At 41.9% G+C, this 17,100-nt stretch overlaps 1 protein-coding gene across 9 annotated transcripts in view; it reads right to left on the reverse strand.

The window, feature by feature from the left end:
• Positions 1–17,100, reverse strand: part of ST7 (suppression of tumorigenicity 7) — a 139,982-nt gene that overhangs the window by 29,536 nt on the left and 93,346 nt on the right. For all 9 annotated transcript variants that reach the window (XR_013536955.1, XM_020789704.3, XM_020789703.3 and 6 more), the window contains exons 3-7: positions 12,671–12,830; positions 8,699–8,753; positions 7,208–7,323; positions 4,380–4,455; positions 2,791–2,945 (exon numbers count right to left, since the gene is read on the reverse strand). Coding sequence is in view for 8 of the 9 variants with exons in the window: in XM_020789704.3 (XP_020645363.1) it covers positions 2,791–2,945; positions 4,380–4,455; positions 7,208–7,323; positions 8,699–8,753; positions 12,671–12,830 (562 nt within the window). In the remaining variant the exon portion in view is untranslated. The remainder of the gene's footprint in view (positions 1–2,790; positions 2,946–4,379; positions 4,456–7,207; positions 7,324–8,698; positions 8,754–12,670; positions 12,831–17,100) is intronic.

Below are 17,100 nucleotides of genomic sequence, written 5' to 3' on the forward strand. Positions count from 1 at the left end.
TCCATTTTCCATCTTTGAGAGTCTTTACAATCTTTTTTAATCTCAATCTCCATTGACATCAAAGCATGATCTTTATTTTTATAGAATTAATCTCAGCATTAACTATTTTAAGAATTAAATCTTAAAATGTGAATATGAAATCTATTCTGGAATAACTATTATATACTGCTGAAAAATTATATCTTCACTCATCACCCTCCAAATATCTTTCAAGTGGTTATTTTTTACCTTCTTGCTCAATGTTGTTCCGATCATAAAGAGTTGGTTACGCTGGCTAAAACTGATGAGAGTTGTGGTTTAACAGCTGCTGGAGGCCACTTTTTTCTCTATCCCTGTTCTACATACACATTTTCACATGCACACACGTGCGCATATGCATGCGCACACACAATCTTTATTTCACCCTAAAACTGCTTATTATATCATAAATGTTCACAACTATACACAGATAGAAACAAATTTTAGATAGGATTGGAATTATATAGCATTGTCACTCATGGGTTCTCAAACATTTGTGCATCATCAAATTCTTCCTCTTGCCCTCTCCAGACCAGTTTATCACTGTGTGTTCTCCCCTACACACCTCCAGATCTTTTATAGTGTCAAGAAATCATTTTCAAGGCATAACAGAAACTGATTTGTAAAGACATTCAAGGGCAAAATATTCTATAGATTTTCATTGTTTTTCCAGGTCAAAAGTATGGAATCCTCCATATCAACAATCCCAGTGGGCTAGCTGATTTCACATGGGGAATTTGAGCTTTCATTTTTGTAGATATATTAGTATATAGTACTAATTGCCTAGGCTTGTTCCATATACTGCCATTTCCACTTAGTGCCAAGGGAGGATGATCGCCTCTTGAAAAACACTCATATTTAACAGTACAAATGAATACATCCTGCAAAGTGCAAGTTGCAAACATTTCTAAGAAAAGGAAGCAATTCAGATCTCATTATATTGGGGTGCTTCTGTGGGCTATTTTACATGCATATTTACATTCACATTTAAGGGAAAACATGAACTACAAGATCCGTTGAGTGTTTCAGCCAGCAGTTTCTGTTTACCGGTAACATAGTACACATGGTGAACCATTGCAACATTTTCTTATGAGTTAGAATGAGATTATTTATTTTTGCCATCATTCTAGGTGACTTGTTATATTTGCTCCAGCATGAATATATCCTCCTTGAACACAAGAGGTTGTAATTGGACCTCACAGGTGTCTGTAGTCAATGATACTAATATTTTCTCAGATATTCAAATATAACCCCACTCCCAATATCTGTAGCTGTTGCTACATATTGATGATCCTAAACAAGAACACTAAAATTTTCCCTTCATTTGTTCCTAGTCCAGATCTTGGAAATAATGTTTAAAAATTGAAGTATTAGCGTTAAATGTATCAGTTTTTCCTCTTACCCAGAAGAAAAAACACAGATTCACCTATCTTTTAAAAGTAATATTAGCTGGTTTTAAAGTCATCATCATGCTCTATCGATATGTCCACACATGTCGTCTCCAGAGAAGAAGGTATGCATCCACCTCCCAGGAGAACAAGCTGTATAAAAGTGAAGCCGTAGCCAGCTCAGATAATAGGCAGAGTCTCTGGCAACCATAAACCAACAAGATCAGGAAAACTTAGTTTAGAACTAATGATCTACACAAAAACAGTTACATGTCTGCCATTTTTGGATGCTCTTCCTTAGCAGAAAAACACTGCCTGAAAGGACAGTCTTAACAAACACCTCTTCAGTTCTCTCCCAGCTTTGTAGCCCTGCAGGCCAAATAGATCACAGTGGCCAATTCCTATCACCCAAAGTTTCCAGAACAAAACACTTTTAAAGGAGCATAGGCGCTCCTATGGGCATAGTATTCTTGGTAAATTCGGCAGTTTATTTTAAACCGGATGAGTTCATTAGCACATTAATAATATTAATTCTATGAAATAACTATCTTCATGTTTAAATCATAAAAGCAATAAATTAACAGCAATACATTAATATTTAGACCTAATGACCCAGGGCCTGCCTAAGTCTGTGACTAGCTTATATATATTACTTAATTTCATTCAGTGCTGTATACATTCTGCATCTGCTTCTTCAAAACAATTTAAACCCATGAAAGCTAAATTCTGAAACCTTAATAAATTCTGCTAAGGAGTATTCTCGAAGGCTTTTAGGGCTGGGATCTGATGGTTGTTGTAGGTTTTTTGGGTTGTTTGGCCATGTTCTGGAGGTTTTTCTTCCTAATGTTTCGCCAGCCTCTGTGGCCGGGATTTTCAGAGGTCAGGAGTTAGAACTCTGACTGTGTTCTGAACACACCAAACAGCCTGAAAAATCTGCTAAGCAGCTTCGTTTGCACAATTTGTGGGGAGCGGGTTGCTACCCATGGAGAGGAGGAATGAACCAGGCAAAGCACACATGCACACACACACACACACACACACACAAAATATTTAAAAATCTGCTCCCAAACCACAAGAAAGTATGTTCTGCCCTCTCTCTAGCTTTAAAAAAAAATTAGGATGTATTCCTCATATACTGTCAAGAATACTGTCACAGCCAGAAGCTGGCTAGAAACATGTCCTTAAAAAGAAGGCTGGGATTCTCAAGACACTGAATGGCAGGCTCAAACCCACTACGAGTGCTTCCTCAGTATTCCTGCAGAATCACCATGTAACCCAAAACCCTGAGCACAAATAAGTGCACAGTCTGCAGTGCCCAGTTGCTCCTGACAAACTGTTGCTTAAAGATCCCAGGATTATTGGTCACACCAAGAAAAACGCTTACTGTGTTGGGCTTCGTACTGGGAACCATGATGTTGCAACTGTTGGCTACGCCTGTAACAGCCTTCCCCAGCCTTCAGAGCCTGTTTAAAGAGTTTTTCTGCTTCCACAATAGTTGTTGCCTCCTCTTCTGCCAAGAGAATATAAGCGGTGGCACACCTGTCAGTGCAATGACAAAAGCAACAATCAGTAAAGGAGGAAAAGCAGGTGGAAGGCATTTGCTAGGATGCATCAGGTAAGCACACGGTTCCCGCCTGCCTGGTTACGGCAGGCAATGTCCCTGCCCTCACCCAGTAACCAGTAGTGGATGTGATGGCTCTCTGAAATTATTCACTCAGGTCAGGCTGACTAGAACTACCCCATTCCTTTCAATGCAGAAGAACAATTTTGAATGTGCAAAACAATGCATGAATTGCACACGTGATTAAAATCATTCTCTATCACTAATACTACAGTGGTGCCTCGACTTGCGAACGTCCCGACATACGACCATTTTGCGTTACAACCAGCTCCGGCCACAAATTTTTGCTTCAACTTGCAGCTGGAGCTTCCAGTTACGAACAGAAAAAGGCAGGGAAAAAAGGTGCGGAATTCAAATTGCTAACCGTTGGTAGGCGAAGAGGCTGCTTCTTTGTAGCTCCTTCACCCCAACGGTTAGAGTGAGTACGATCGGAGGTGGCTTCGGACTGCCTGGAAAGGTAAGGTGCTGCCTTCTGCTTTTTAAAAACTGTTCTGGGTGGGTTTTGCAGCGTGGTTTTGGGCTGGGTGGTGGGATTATGTTTCTATCCTGTGACGGGTCTTGCAGGGTTTGTTTGGTTTTTGGTGGGTTTTTCCCCCCCATTTCTGATGGGTCTTGCGGGGTTTGTTTGCTTTCTGCTTTGCTTCTATTTGCATTTCCAATGGGTGTTGCACTGTTTGTTTGCTTTTTTCTTTTCTTTCTTTTTTTGCATTTCTGATGGGTCTTACATGGTTTGTTTGCTTCCCCCCCCCTCCTTTGGCTGGAATGGATTAATCGCATTTCCAATGGGTCTTGCAGTGTTTTTTGGTGTGTGTTTTTGGTGATATTTTTCTTTGGCTGGAATGGATTAATTGTATTTCAATGCATTCCTATGGGAAATGGTGCTTCAACTTACGACCATTTCGAGTTACGACCAGAGTTCCAGAACCAATTAAGTTTGTAAGTCGAGGCACCACTGTAGTAGCATCCTGTTCTGATTTAAATTCCAACCTGTCCTTGTGTTTCATCTTCCGTTATGAAACAACCTACTGAAAACTTTGCCAGGTTTCTAGGATTGTAACATCAGGAAGTGGAAAAAGGCAGGTGCCCTGTCTTCACACAACCCTCCCTGTTCATACATAGAAACAGAGAGGAGTGCTCAGTTAGCTTTGTCATTTGCACACTGACTCTCCTGGTATTGATCAGTTATAACTAATGGTCTGGAATGAGGCTTCCTCAACCAGCTGCTGTCCAGATATGCTGGGCACATGGCCATGCTGATTGGATGGGACAGTGTGTCTAAACACACTGGAGGGCATTAGCTTGTAGAAAACTCATCTAGGTCAGGCAAAAGGTTTTCAGATAAACACACTTACTCATTTAACTCTAAGGCTTCATGAGCGGCAGAAATCCTGGCCTGGGGGTTTCTCTCTCTCCATGCTTTTTGCATTACTGTTAAATAAATTTAAAAAATTAGAGTCATCATTTAACAGGTCCTCATTAAGGTCTAGATTATGATACTTTGGGGCATTTTACCAGAAAAAAAATGGCTCATTAATTCCAAAGAGGTAGTTTATATTGTCAGTCCATTTTCTCCCCAAACTTGAAGTCTACTGTTTCAGTATATTCAAAGAAGAGTGAACACAGGTTAGTATCTCCCCTACAGGTAAATGTCAGCAGTGGATGTTGGAGGAAAAACAGAAGACTATCTTAACCATTGCTTGTTCAAGGTGTACTGATGAAAATGACCAAGTGGTTAATGAAGGATAAAATGCTAGGTGCTTCGTCCTCCTGATGCCCCTTGATGCAATTTGTTGTTATTTGGGGATATCCTAGCCATCCCAACATCCAACCTTTCCTCCAATAAGCTAAATGTGCATTTCAGCCCCACACCATCTATTGAAGTAGGGTAAGCTAAGATGTAACAACCTGGCCTAAACTGAACCTGAATTTCTCAAAACCACACTCAAGAGTCTTCAGCGCTCACATCCCAATCGGCTTTTGTGTTTGGATCACTTCAAATCTAGCCCAAGCAGCACGGGTGGTGCAATCTTCAATATGCCTCCAGGGTGCAATTCAATCAAAAAGTCAGAGTGGTTGATCACTGGGGTGTTCTCCATGCAGTTGGACCCATGTAGGGAAAATGTTACTAATCAGGTGGAAAAGACTAAGTATAGAGTGCAGTTGTATCCATCAACAAAATGTGCAGCTTTATGCAGAAGCAGCTCCCGGATTGCTCTTTCCAAGGAGTGGCAATCCAAGGAACAGCAAGCACCTCTGGAAGCTATGTTGGCTCCCTCTTTTTTAATTCTTTTGCCGACAGTTAAAGACCTACCTCTCCAGGCAGGTTGAGTCATGGCACTAGACTTCTTTCTTATTCTTCAGACAGAAGAAGCTACTTGGATGAATAGCGAAACATTTCAACCTAATAAAAAAGAAGTGCAGTTGCCATGACTCAACTTCTAGATAATCTCACCTGGATGACTGGGAAGCTTCACAGATACTGTATTTGTCGGCATACAAGACGACTTTTTAGGCCCAGAAAACATGCCTCCAAGTGGGGGGGTCGCCTTGTATGCTGAGTGCACTGAATGATGTGGGGCTGCGCTGGCTGGGGAGAAAGGCAGATGGGCAGGCAGGCAGGCAGTCGGTCTGTATGGAGGGAGGGAAGCACAGCCTGCCATGCCTGAGCAGCCAGAGCCCGCCGCCAGGCTGCCAGCGGCGCACTCGCTCGCCCGCCGCCCACCCGTTTCCCTTTTCCTCCTCCTCCTCCTCAGCCTCTTGCCTTTTTCCTCTCCCTCTTGCTGCCTAGCCAGTGCGCTCGCTCGCCCGCCCCCACCCATTTCCCTTTTCCTTCTCCTCCTCCTCCTCCTCAGCCTCTTGCCTTCTTCCTCTCCCTCTTGCTGCCTAGCCAGCGCGCTCGCTCGCCCGCCACCCGCCCGTTTCCCTTTTCCTCCTCCTCCTCCTCAGCTTCTTGCTCTTCCTCGCCCTCTCGCTGCCATGCCTGAGCCGCCGCCAGGCTGCCCGCTGCCCCGCGCCGCTGAGCCAGCCACGCGCTCGCCTGCCTGCCATCCCCCCGTTTCCCCTCTTCCTCCTCCTCCTGTTGGGGGGGGTCATCTTATACGGCCGGTCGCCTTGTGCACCGGCAAATACGGTATATCTCCAGGCAGGCTTTTAACCACTATGACTGAGTCCCTGGATGCTGCTTTTGGTTTTTTCTTTTTCAAACTATGGTTTGTAAGTTTTCTAAGTGCCATTTAGTTATTATTACATAAGTAATTGGTGTATTTTTAATTATTATAGCTTATTTAATTGGTTTTGAAAGATCTTATAATCAATTGTGTATTTAGTGTGACTTGCTTTTAGCATTGTGAGCCACTTGGGCTCCTTCACTGGGAGAAAGGTGACCCACAAAACAATACAAACAAACAAACAAACAAACAAACAAACAAACAAACAACTAGATCCACCTTTTCTATCTCTGCAAATCACAGGTGTCTGATGGGGCTAGAAGCACAGAAACAGCTTAGGGGGGGCTGCACTCTGCCCGCCCCCTCCCACAGGGAGTGCTGTCTTCTGCTTGTATGAATACCAGGTTTAAAAAGCTCTAATCATGCCAAGTCATTATCTCCCAATGCCACCTCCCTTACCGGATGGTTGTGGGGGGTGAGGAGGGTGTGCATGAATGGGACATTTGTTCCTTTTTATTTCACAGAGATTCTTCCTGTTTCTCTACACACTCCATCCTTCCTGGCATGAGGAGAGAACAAACATATGCCAAGGGCTGCCTGAGCCTCCTCATACTGTTGTGATCCTCGTGGCTGCTGAAGCAGAGATATGGCATTAGGGCTACTGCCAGCTTCTGCCTGAAATTAGTCATTCACCAGCTGGGAACAAAAAGAAACCAAGCTGCTCCCACATGCCACCATTATTAATAACATGCAATAAGCAGTTACTCTAATGTAAAACATCTCAGTGTGATTGCTATCATAAAGAAAAGTTGTTAGGAAAAGGGTAAAAATAAGTTTATCAAGAAACTGGAAACACATTGTATTTTGTACTGTATTACTTCTCTGTGGAAACACTTGGGACACAAGCAATAGAAACTGAGGAGTAATCTGAAATGCCCGGTTTTTAACTTCTTAAAATAGGTTTTGTCCATTCATATTGAAAAGTTTCCAAAAACACTTAGGAAAATTCTTACTGGCATCTGCAGGTCTTAGATGATCCGTATCACATGTAAAGAAAGTTTGATGATCTTGTGCTGAAAGATTCATATCATAGTATGTCAGCGGCTCTCTTCCTGTCACCCATGTATACCTGCAGGGGCACCAAAGGAAGTTTAGTCACAAGCTTGCACAGCTTGCTTATGGTACAAGAAATGGAAGAACTGGATACCTAAGCTGGCCTAAGACATTTTGATACTTGAGGCAAAGGACAAGACAGCTTCTTCTTTCTCCCAGTTCTCCGCACAGAAGTAAACTAGATTGGCAACTGAGTCTTACTTCAGTAGCCTCTACAATCACTGTCTTCAACTAACAAGTGGACAGTAATGGACATGCCATGTGGTACAGTTCTGTCTTCCAACAACACAACATCCATCCCTGACAAGGCGCTAAGAAGGTCACAAACACATCTGGCAAGTTCTCCATGCCTTTCTCCAACTTTTTGACACCCACTGGTGTTCTCTTCACTCTAGTCAAGAGAGCCTGCAGTAGAGTACCACTTAATATTTGTTGTGCTAAAAATTCATTTTTTGGAAATATTAGTTGGGTTAAGTTGGGGGAAAGAGTAAGGGACAGTTAGCTGTTGATTGTCCTGTTGAATTTGACTGGGATATATTAGAATAGTCCCTGCAAATTAAAATAAAACACAGAAATACACAGAGATAGTTTGAAAGCTATCTGGCATGCTGACTCAACTAAACAGGGAAAATCCTGGATGCAGCATATCTTATTCTTACTTCACTCATGACCCTTGTGCTGGGAGACTTGTTCTCAGTGACCCCTTGTTTGTCCCTGCACTCTTTTCAGTAGAAGCTGACTCTGGGAGCCCCTGCCGTCATGAGAAACTCAGCATCTTCCAGAGGTCACTGTGATGCTTGACCCAGACTATAGAGGGGTCAACACTGTGCAGACTGTAGGACTGTAAGGCATCTGTCCTCCCCCAAAGCTTGGAAAAGTTACTTTTTTGGACTACAACGCTCAGAATGGATACACTGGCTAGATGTTAGGAGCTGTAATATAAAAGTAACCTTTCCAAACTTTGTCTCTGCTCCTCCAGTGAGATTAGAGTCACCTGAGAAGTGGACCTTTGGCTGCATCATTCTGCAAGAGTTAAAGGTGTTATGTTCTGTCACAAGGAGTCTGCTGTACTGAAGCATTCTCTCCGTGTGTGCAAGTTAGTGAGGTTCGAAATCATGTGGGTCTGTCTATACGAGTAAAACAGGTCCCCCCCCAGACATTCACCTTATAACACATGAGAACAATGGAATCAAACAATGGGGCTATGATGAAAAGGGCAGGCCAAGAAGCATAATTCGGATCCCCACAGTTCACATGAGTCTGTTCACAAAAGATAAATAACTAAAGAGACCGGTAGAGTTGTTGAGATTGACAGCAGCAATTAACAGGTACTAAAATTTACTTTCTGAAGTAATTACAATGCTTCATTAATAATTCTTTATAATACTTACCGGTTATATTCGGCTCCTCTAAACAGGTTTAGTGGATTTCGCCAAACTTTGCATTCTGTCATGATGAAAACAAAACAGATATATGCTTTAATAAAATTGCCTTATAATTGCCCTTAAATATTAATGCCAATATCCTCAAAATAGTCATCCTAGGTGCATTCCAAGCACCTAAACATAAAACAAGAAAATATAAATGTATTTGTATGATGAGATGGGCACCCTCAGGACCCCCAATTTGTACAATATCCTCTGTGCATTAGAAGTATCTCCATCAGTCAATGGATTATACAGACATACAGGAACAAATCTTGTTAACATCCATTACATCAGGCCAGACTCAGAACTCTGAAGACCAAGGTTTTCAGCCAGAGGCTGTTTTCAGCTCTGATGTTTGAGATACTTTAATGAGATGCTTTGATAGTATTGCATACATGTTTTTGCATCCTTCAGTCTTGAGAGACAATGGTAACGTGCTCTGTATGGAGGACTTGGAACACCATCTAGTGTGGCTGAGAAGGCCAATTCGAGAGTGACAATCCCTTCCACAATTAGGACAAATACAATCTGTCCCCTGTCCAGTTCCCTGATTTTGCTGCTTCCGGGACTGCCTCTTTGCCTCGGCCTGCTGGACAAGGGTCTCTTCAAATTGGGAGAGGCCATGATGTACCACCTGCCTCCAGGCTGAACGCTCCGATGTCAGGGTTTCCCATCTGTTGAGGTCCATTCCTAAGGCCTACAGATCCCGCTTGCAGATATCCTTGTATCGCAGCTGTGGTCTCCCTCTGGAGCGATTTCCCTGCACTAATTCTCCATATAGGAGATCTTTTGGAATCCGACCATCAGCCATTCTCACAACATGCCCAAGCCAACGTAGACATTGCTGTTTCAGTAATGTAGACATGCTTAAAAATTCCAGCTCATTCTAGGACTACTCTATTGGGAACTTTGTCCTGCCAGGTGATACCAAAAATGTGTCGGAGACAATGCATATGAAACGTGTTCAGCTCTCCTGCCGTGCACAAAGAGTCCAGGACTCACTACAGTACAGGAGTGTGCTCAGGACACAGGCTCTATAGACCTGGATCTTGGTATATGCAGTCAGCTTCTTATTCAGCCATACTCTCTTTGTGAGTCTTAAGAACATGGTAGCTGCTTTGCCAATGCGTTTATCCAGCTCAACATCTAGGGACAGAGTGTCAGAGATTGTTGAGCTGAGGTACACAAAGTCATGAACAACCTCCAATTCTTGTGTGGAGATGGTAATAGAGGGAGGTGAGTCCACACCCTGGCCCATGACTTGTGTTTTCTTCAGGCTGATTGTTAGTCCAAAGTCTTGGCAGGCCTTGCTAAAACGATTCATGAGTTGTTGGAGGTCTTCAGCAGAGTGGGCAACAATGGCTGCATCAAAGCCTTTGATTAACCTAAGCTATTACTCCTCTTCTAATATGACACATAGCCAGAACCAGAGCTTCAGAAAGTTGATTCTTGGAACACAAGTTTCAGAATCCCTCAGATAGTTCAGGAGTGATCTTCCTAAGTCACTCTTAGGACAAGTGGACTCCAATAAGCAAGCAAGCAACAGGATGACCTTGTTAATCACTTCAGGTTCTCAAGTTTACCTCAGTCATAAGGCACAATGTATGGGGGAGGGGGGAGATGAAGTTGTGAAAATCACTTGCATCATCCCTCTTACCAACATGATATTCAAAATGGATTTTGGCCATTATTGGGTTTTAAGATTTAGAGATATATGTGTCTACAACATGCCTGATTTTTTTTCAGACAGAAATCCTTATGCATTTGTATCATTCTCCTTTAAACACCTTATTTCTTTACCTTTAAAAAAAGTGTTTTGTATCCAGTGGTGCTATTGCACTAGCAGATACCACTTCTTCTGGGGAAATGTGAGATATTCAATTTTCACCCACTCCCTAAATTGTTAAAAACTGTTCTTGAAGGCATGGGATACTTTGAAAAACCATACTGCCTCAACCCCATCGATCAGTACTTGGATGGAAAGCCACCACAGAATACCAGGATATCCAGGCAGAGCTGGACATAACTTTTTACTCAATTGCCTAGAGAGTCTTGCCTTACCAGTCCTAATTGATGGTGCTGGACTAGATGAGTCAAAGAGTTAATTCAATATAAGAGAGCTTTCTATGCTCCAAGCAATAGATGGGGTGGAAGGAGAGTTTGGTGAAAATTGGGTGCCCCACATGAAGCTACCAGTAAATGCAAGTGATTCACCCAGTGCATTTATAGTATAATAGAATACTTTATCAGGGGGCATAAAAATAAATTAAAGGGTGATCTCATGAAGGATTCTGAAGAGCAGTCAGAGCAGCAGGAGAAAAATAAAAAAGGAGAACTGGGGAACTCTTTCTACTCCCATGCTATAGAGGCATACAGCTGGATTAGACGTAAGTCTTCAGGAATTGTTTTCATATACCAGTGGTTCCCAACCTTAGGTCCCCAGATGTTCTTGGGGGGAAAGCTGGTGGCGATGGAACCAGAAGTGGTGGTGGAGGAACCGGAAGTGGCAGCAGAAGGGGGAATCCCAGGCATGGAGATGCCTCAAGATCCCACTCTGGATCCGCCACCAGCGCCAGCTGCTCCAGATCCTGGCTCACTGCCTGTCGAAGCGCCAGCACCGTGAATGCAGCCACCTCCTGAGGTTTGGCTGCGGGGGGGGGAGTAGCGATCCAGTGACTTATGGCTTGTATGCCCGTAGAGAGGGCTCCGCATGCCAGCTGTGACACGCGTGCCATAGGTTTGCCATCGCTGCCCTAGGACATGAGTGCTGAATGACAACAAAGGCTTGTGTAGTCTAGACAGACGGGACATGAAGACAACAGCATATTTCTGTTTGTGTTCCTAGCAGCAGCTGGTACCAAGAAAGAGGCAACATACAAGTGTAGTGATTTGTAGCTGCAGAGAGCCTCCTTCTTCACTAATGTGTCTGCTGCCTTAAAATTACTTCTTTACGTAAATGGCAAATATTCTTTGGTCTTGAGCCTACTGCCAGAAATAGTAAATATAATTTTAAAGAATAGAAACCTATCCATTTTTTGGTGACAGTGTGAGGTATAATGGAAAGCCTTTGTGGTGGAGCTGATAGACTGTTTCAGGAGATCTTAGTTCACATCCCTGCTTGGCCATGGAAATTCTCTAGCGGGTGGCAAAGCTGACTTACTCCCTGAACACTGCACATACTTCAAAAAACTCTATTATGGATTCCATAAATTGGAATCAAATTGACAGCACACCTTGCCTGTTATGATGGTAGGTGGATCTACAGAAACCCAGCAGCGGAGTTGTTCTATGTTGCAGGAAGTGCTACTCTCCAAGTTAAATGGCAGGTCCATCCCAGAGGCCCTCAGTAAACTGCAGAAATCTCCACAGCCACAGAAGTACTCCTGCAATGTTCCTCCCAGCCGTAAAGCCTAAAATGAGTCATCTGGTGGCAAGTTGGAAGAACATCCAAAAGATCTAAAGCCTCTTTGTACAGCTGATGTGCTCATGGATTTGGATCAGATCGACATTAACTTGATGCTGGTCCACTTATTTTCTATCTCATTGATGTCAGGGGAAAGAGATTTTTCTTAAAGCAACACACGCACACACACAACATACTAGAAAATGCAGGCCTCAGCTTCATTACAGTATCTGACCATAGCAACCCAATGTGGTTTGGGAAGTAGCACTACTTCTACACACACTTACTTGGGAATACGTTCTATTCAGCCTAACAGGATTTTCTGCTGAATAGACATGTGTAGGACTGCATCATAAATTTTGCTTTTTTTATATATTAATACATTACAGCTTCTTCCCATGGCCACTGGGCAGATGCTATTTTGTAAAATATATTCTATATCAAGATTAATGAAAAAACAAGCATTGCTGCTCGTTCTTATATGTAGAAAGAAACTGCTATTGCAACGTGCACAGGACAAAAAAAAAATCTACCTGAAACACTCTGCCGGTTTGAATCTGAATCTCCATTGCTTGTACTTGAGTTGTTGGGAGAGTTGTTGTCCACCCCACCCAGCAGAGGGCGCAAGTGACTCACAGACACTTGTTCAATGAATGACGTGCCATACTTGCGAAAATACCACCACTCAAATATCTAAATTGGGATTAAAGGAAAAAAAAAGACACATACATTTATTAATTTTCTTGTCTTAAAGCAGGAGCAATTTTTACTGATCACTCGCATTGTTATTTTAGAAATATCCAAAGGACAGTTATCTACTTAGTATGAGGTCTCAAAAATGCTTCACAACCACCACACTAGCTCGAAGCTAGAGTAACCAATTTACTTACAGGAATCAATGAAAGAGGAAAGAGTGCCAAACATTACAGACAAAAGAGAACTCCACTCCTGTCACTGGCAGGGCTTCTGTGCTTTGTTGAATGCAGAGGGGGGATGAGAAGACACTTGGTAACCCACTTGTTTGGTTTCAAAAGGCAAGCTAATGTTTAAAATAGAGGTCCTATCTGAGGCACCCAGGATCTATTCACAAATCTGGAGAAGATGCCTGATATACAGAGAAGCAAAGGAGTCAAATCCTACTCCCACACCAAACCATTCCTGCCAAGAAGGTCAAAGGGATGAGACAGAGGCCACAGGGACCTCTCATAGGGAAGGATACACACTCAGAATCCCCAAGATTAAAAAAAAATCCAGTAAGCTAACCAATGAAAAACCATTTGATATGCATGTCTAAAGCCATGCATATCAAACAGCTGACATCTCCAGGTGAGACTCCATTGGGGAATGGGTGGCTCTCCATATGCTACCGAACGATGGCCCCCTATTCCTTGCAACTGGCTACACCAGCTAGGACTCACAGGAGTTGCAGTTCATCAAGATCTATATACTAACCGCATCTCAAAACGCTGGGCTAAAAAAGCCCCATCTCTGCTTAAGATCTTGAAGAGCTCATGCCTTCTTGGAGAATGGAAAAGAAAGGGCTCAAGAGATCAGGAATCTGATTCTAAACAATACATCTTTATATATATTTTTAAAGCCCGGCTTACATATTGATAATGGGAGCAGAGAATTGTCGTATAACATTACCATTTCTGTACTTTTGCTATTAGGAGGATTTGCTGGCCTCAGCTTTCTTCTGTCTGTTGTGAACATAACTGACACTGCACTTTTCTCACAATGCATTAAGTCTTCACCGATCTTCACACTTATCGGACTCTGGGCAGTGGTCATTAAGTAACCTTGCATGGCACCATATCTCACAGCAGATAGGAAACTACAGCACCACAGTGCTAACAGCAAGAGCACTAATGCAATTGTACCAATGAAAGGCTGACATCAGCTCTAGGGACCTTTGAGCCCAAGGTGGTTTTGCACTATCTCAGGATAGTTCATCGGTCAACAGATGTTCAAGTTAGATCCTGGCTATTTAAAAGATGGGAATGAATTTTATTTATTCTGCAGGGTTAAGTGAAGTGACCTGATTTGCAGTCCCCACACTAAGAAGTAGATTAGAACACTGAAACAGTCCTCCTTGGACAAAAGTATCTCATGATATAGTTCTCAGCTCAAAGTGTATATGTGCACACAGAGACACACACACACAAAAGTTCTTTTGGAAAATGTCTGAAAGTTACAAATGTCTATGTGTGAGGCAACTGTGCACAAAAATTGATACAAATATTCACATATTTTTTTACAAGTTGCAAACTGGTGCAGAATTTGGACAGAACAGTCTTACGACCAAATTACATGGGAAACTAATACAGACTGGGTATCACCAATCCTTAGTCCATACCCAAAAATCATTTTTTAAAAAGCACAGCTGCTTAAGACCAGGCAGTATAACGGGGGGGGGGGGGGGAACGATGTGGGGGGGATCAATGAAATACAATTGCCATACATCTCGATCCAGTGGTAAATCATCTATTAAATTACATTGCTTGAAGATAATAGGGAAAAGGATACCTATACATTATTGTATTTCTGGACTCCAGTTGGAAACTAAATGCTGCAAAGAATAGTTAAGGGAGCTGGTCATGTTTAGTCGGGAGAAGAGAAAAATGACAGCCATCTTCCAGTATCTGAAAGAATGTCATGGTAAAATGGAGCAAACCTGTTTTCTGCTGAAGGCAGGATCTGAAATAATAGGTTAAATTACAGGAAAGGAGATTTCTACTCAATATTAGAAAGAACTCAAGTGTTAGGAAGAACACTGAGAGCTGTTTGACATTGGAATGGACTGCCCACTTAAAGCTCTGTGTTCTTGAATATTGAAGGTATTTAAACAGAGGTTGGACAGCCACCTGCTAGGGATGCTTTAAGATGAGAATCTTCCTGCTTTGGTAGGGGGGCTGGACGTGATGGCCCCTTAAGTCTCTTCCTGTCCTATTCTTCTATGATTCCATTATTCTAATGTGTGTGTCCCCCTTGCGCCCTAATGCAGCCAACCTATTGACTTCTTGAGTGCATCACTTCAACTGCTCTGCATCATAGTTCACTGCACAATAGCTTGGGGATTATTTTGTTCTATAATGTTACACTGGGCATAAAAGAGACATACTTTGGGGGCAAACAAACATATCCCACTGGCAAATAGCAACAAATTTGCTGGATTCTAATTCTTATTTTTATGCTGCTCGCTGTTTTGGTTTTTTTTTTTGGTAAAGAAAGGGTATATATATATGAACTGGTTGAAAATAGGGGATCCTGTTTGTAAGCTACCAGTTGATATTACTACATAATGCATTATAGGCCTAATGCTGTGTGGAGACTGTAATGAAACACCACCTGGGGGATAAAAAATGTTCTCTTCTGGAGCATGGGCATCAAAAATGTAAAAATTTGTATACATTACAGTCTGAAAATTCTTAGTATCATCATTACCTGCATATAAGAAGCAAGGAACCCAAATGATTAGACACATTGTTTTTTATTAATGGCTCAGGTTATTTTATGGCAAGACTGCAATATTTTAAAAACCTGTTGTTTCACTGTCAGAATTGTTGAAAAAAGAAATTATAGTCCTATAAAAATGTAGGTGTTGCTCTGAAAGCCTCTTTTGTTCACACTTGTAAGAAAGCTTCAATTTCTCTGAAGACTAATCATGTGCCTCAAGGTAAAATCAGTTCAATAAATACCCAAGGTACATACATTAAGTCAAGTAATGATTTCTCAGTTGCTTGAAAACATCAACAGAGTAACCAAGGTCTCTGAACTGCTTCAGCAAATCTGCTTATTCTATAGAGGTTTCTTTCATGAGCAGAAACTTAAGTAGGAAGAAGGACTGAAGACATTTCAGAGATCCAGCAGAAACATCTTTGGTTTCACATCCCCAGAGATGAAACTTTGTACCAGTACCTTAAAAGCTGGTTCTTGAAATCTCCAGTTCCATCCTGGAACTTCAATTTAATTTTCAGATGCAATGGCTAAAATATTTAGTTTTGGCCTTTTCTATTTCTCCTTCCATCTCATGCTTTTCAGTGTTTAGCTTGATGGAGAGCCCTGAGCACTAGAAAACTTGTTTTTCCAGGGTATTTTAATTGTCTAGCAAAGGAATTGCCCAATGCTGATGCTGATTTTCATTTTTATGTCTTCTGGGCAAATCTTGCAGTGAGGGATTGTTTTTTTTCCTGCCAGCTAAGATTTTGGCATAATTAGCCTTTTTCTCGGTTTGTTGTCCTTAATTACACAGCAAGGTGTTGAACAGCAAAAGCAGGGCTCAATAGGAGTTCAATTTAGATGTCATTTTTAAAGTATGAACCATGAGGAAGAAGAACAGATGCTTCTGCAGACAACAAGAGTGAAAAACAACAGGAAAGAAGTTGCTAGGCTCCCACCATTCAGTCTGTAGTCTTCTGTATGGAAGACATCTATCACATGAACATTCAGGGCTCAGTAGCCTTTCAAAGTAATTTCAATCAGATGTGATGGGTCTTCCCTTCACTATGTAAGTTTACCAGACTATAAGAAGTTTCATGGAATAGATAAAGAGAGTGGACATTGAACAACATTGCTCTGGCATTGCTTGACCAAAATCTTCAAAAGCTGCCATGTATGCAGGATTTTCATAGACTAGGCAAAGTTAAATCAATGGGGATTTAAGGATTCAACTCCTCCATATGTCCCTTTGATTCAAGTGGATCTACCCTGTGATCTACTTTAACACAGTAAATTGCAGCTAAAGTAGGCCCATTTAATCAATTGAACATATGGAGGATTTGACTCACTGAATCTTTCTTGATTCAATGGGCCTACTCTAGTGCAATTTATTATGCTAAGCTACAGGGTTTTGGCCATTAATAACAAGTGAATATAAAGAAGAACCTTGACTTTCTCCTCTAGTATATTACTTTGTATTATTCTGTATCATCCTCCAACATGTAAAACAATTAGACAAACAAAC

The sequence above is a fragment of the Pogona vitticeps genome, chromosome 5 (genome assembly GCF_051106095.1).
Source record: "Pogona vitticeps strain Pit_001003342236 chromosome 5, PviZW2.1, whole genome shotgun sequence".
NCBI lineage: Eukaryota > Metazoa > Chordata > Lepidosauria > Squamata > Agamidae > Pogona > Pogona vitticeps.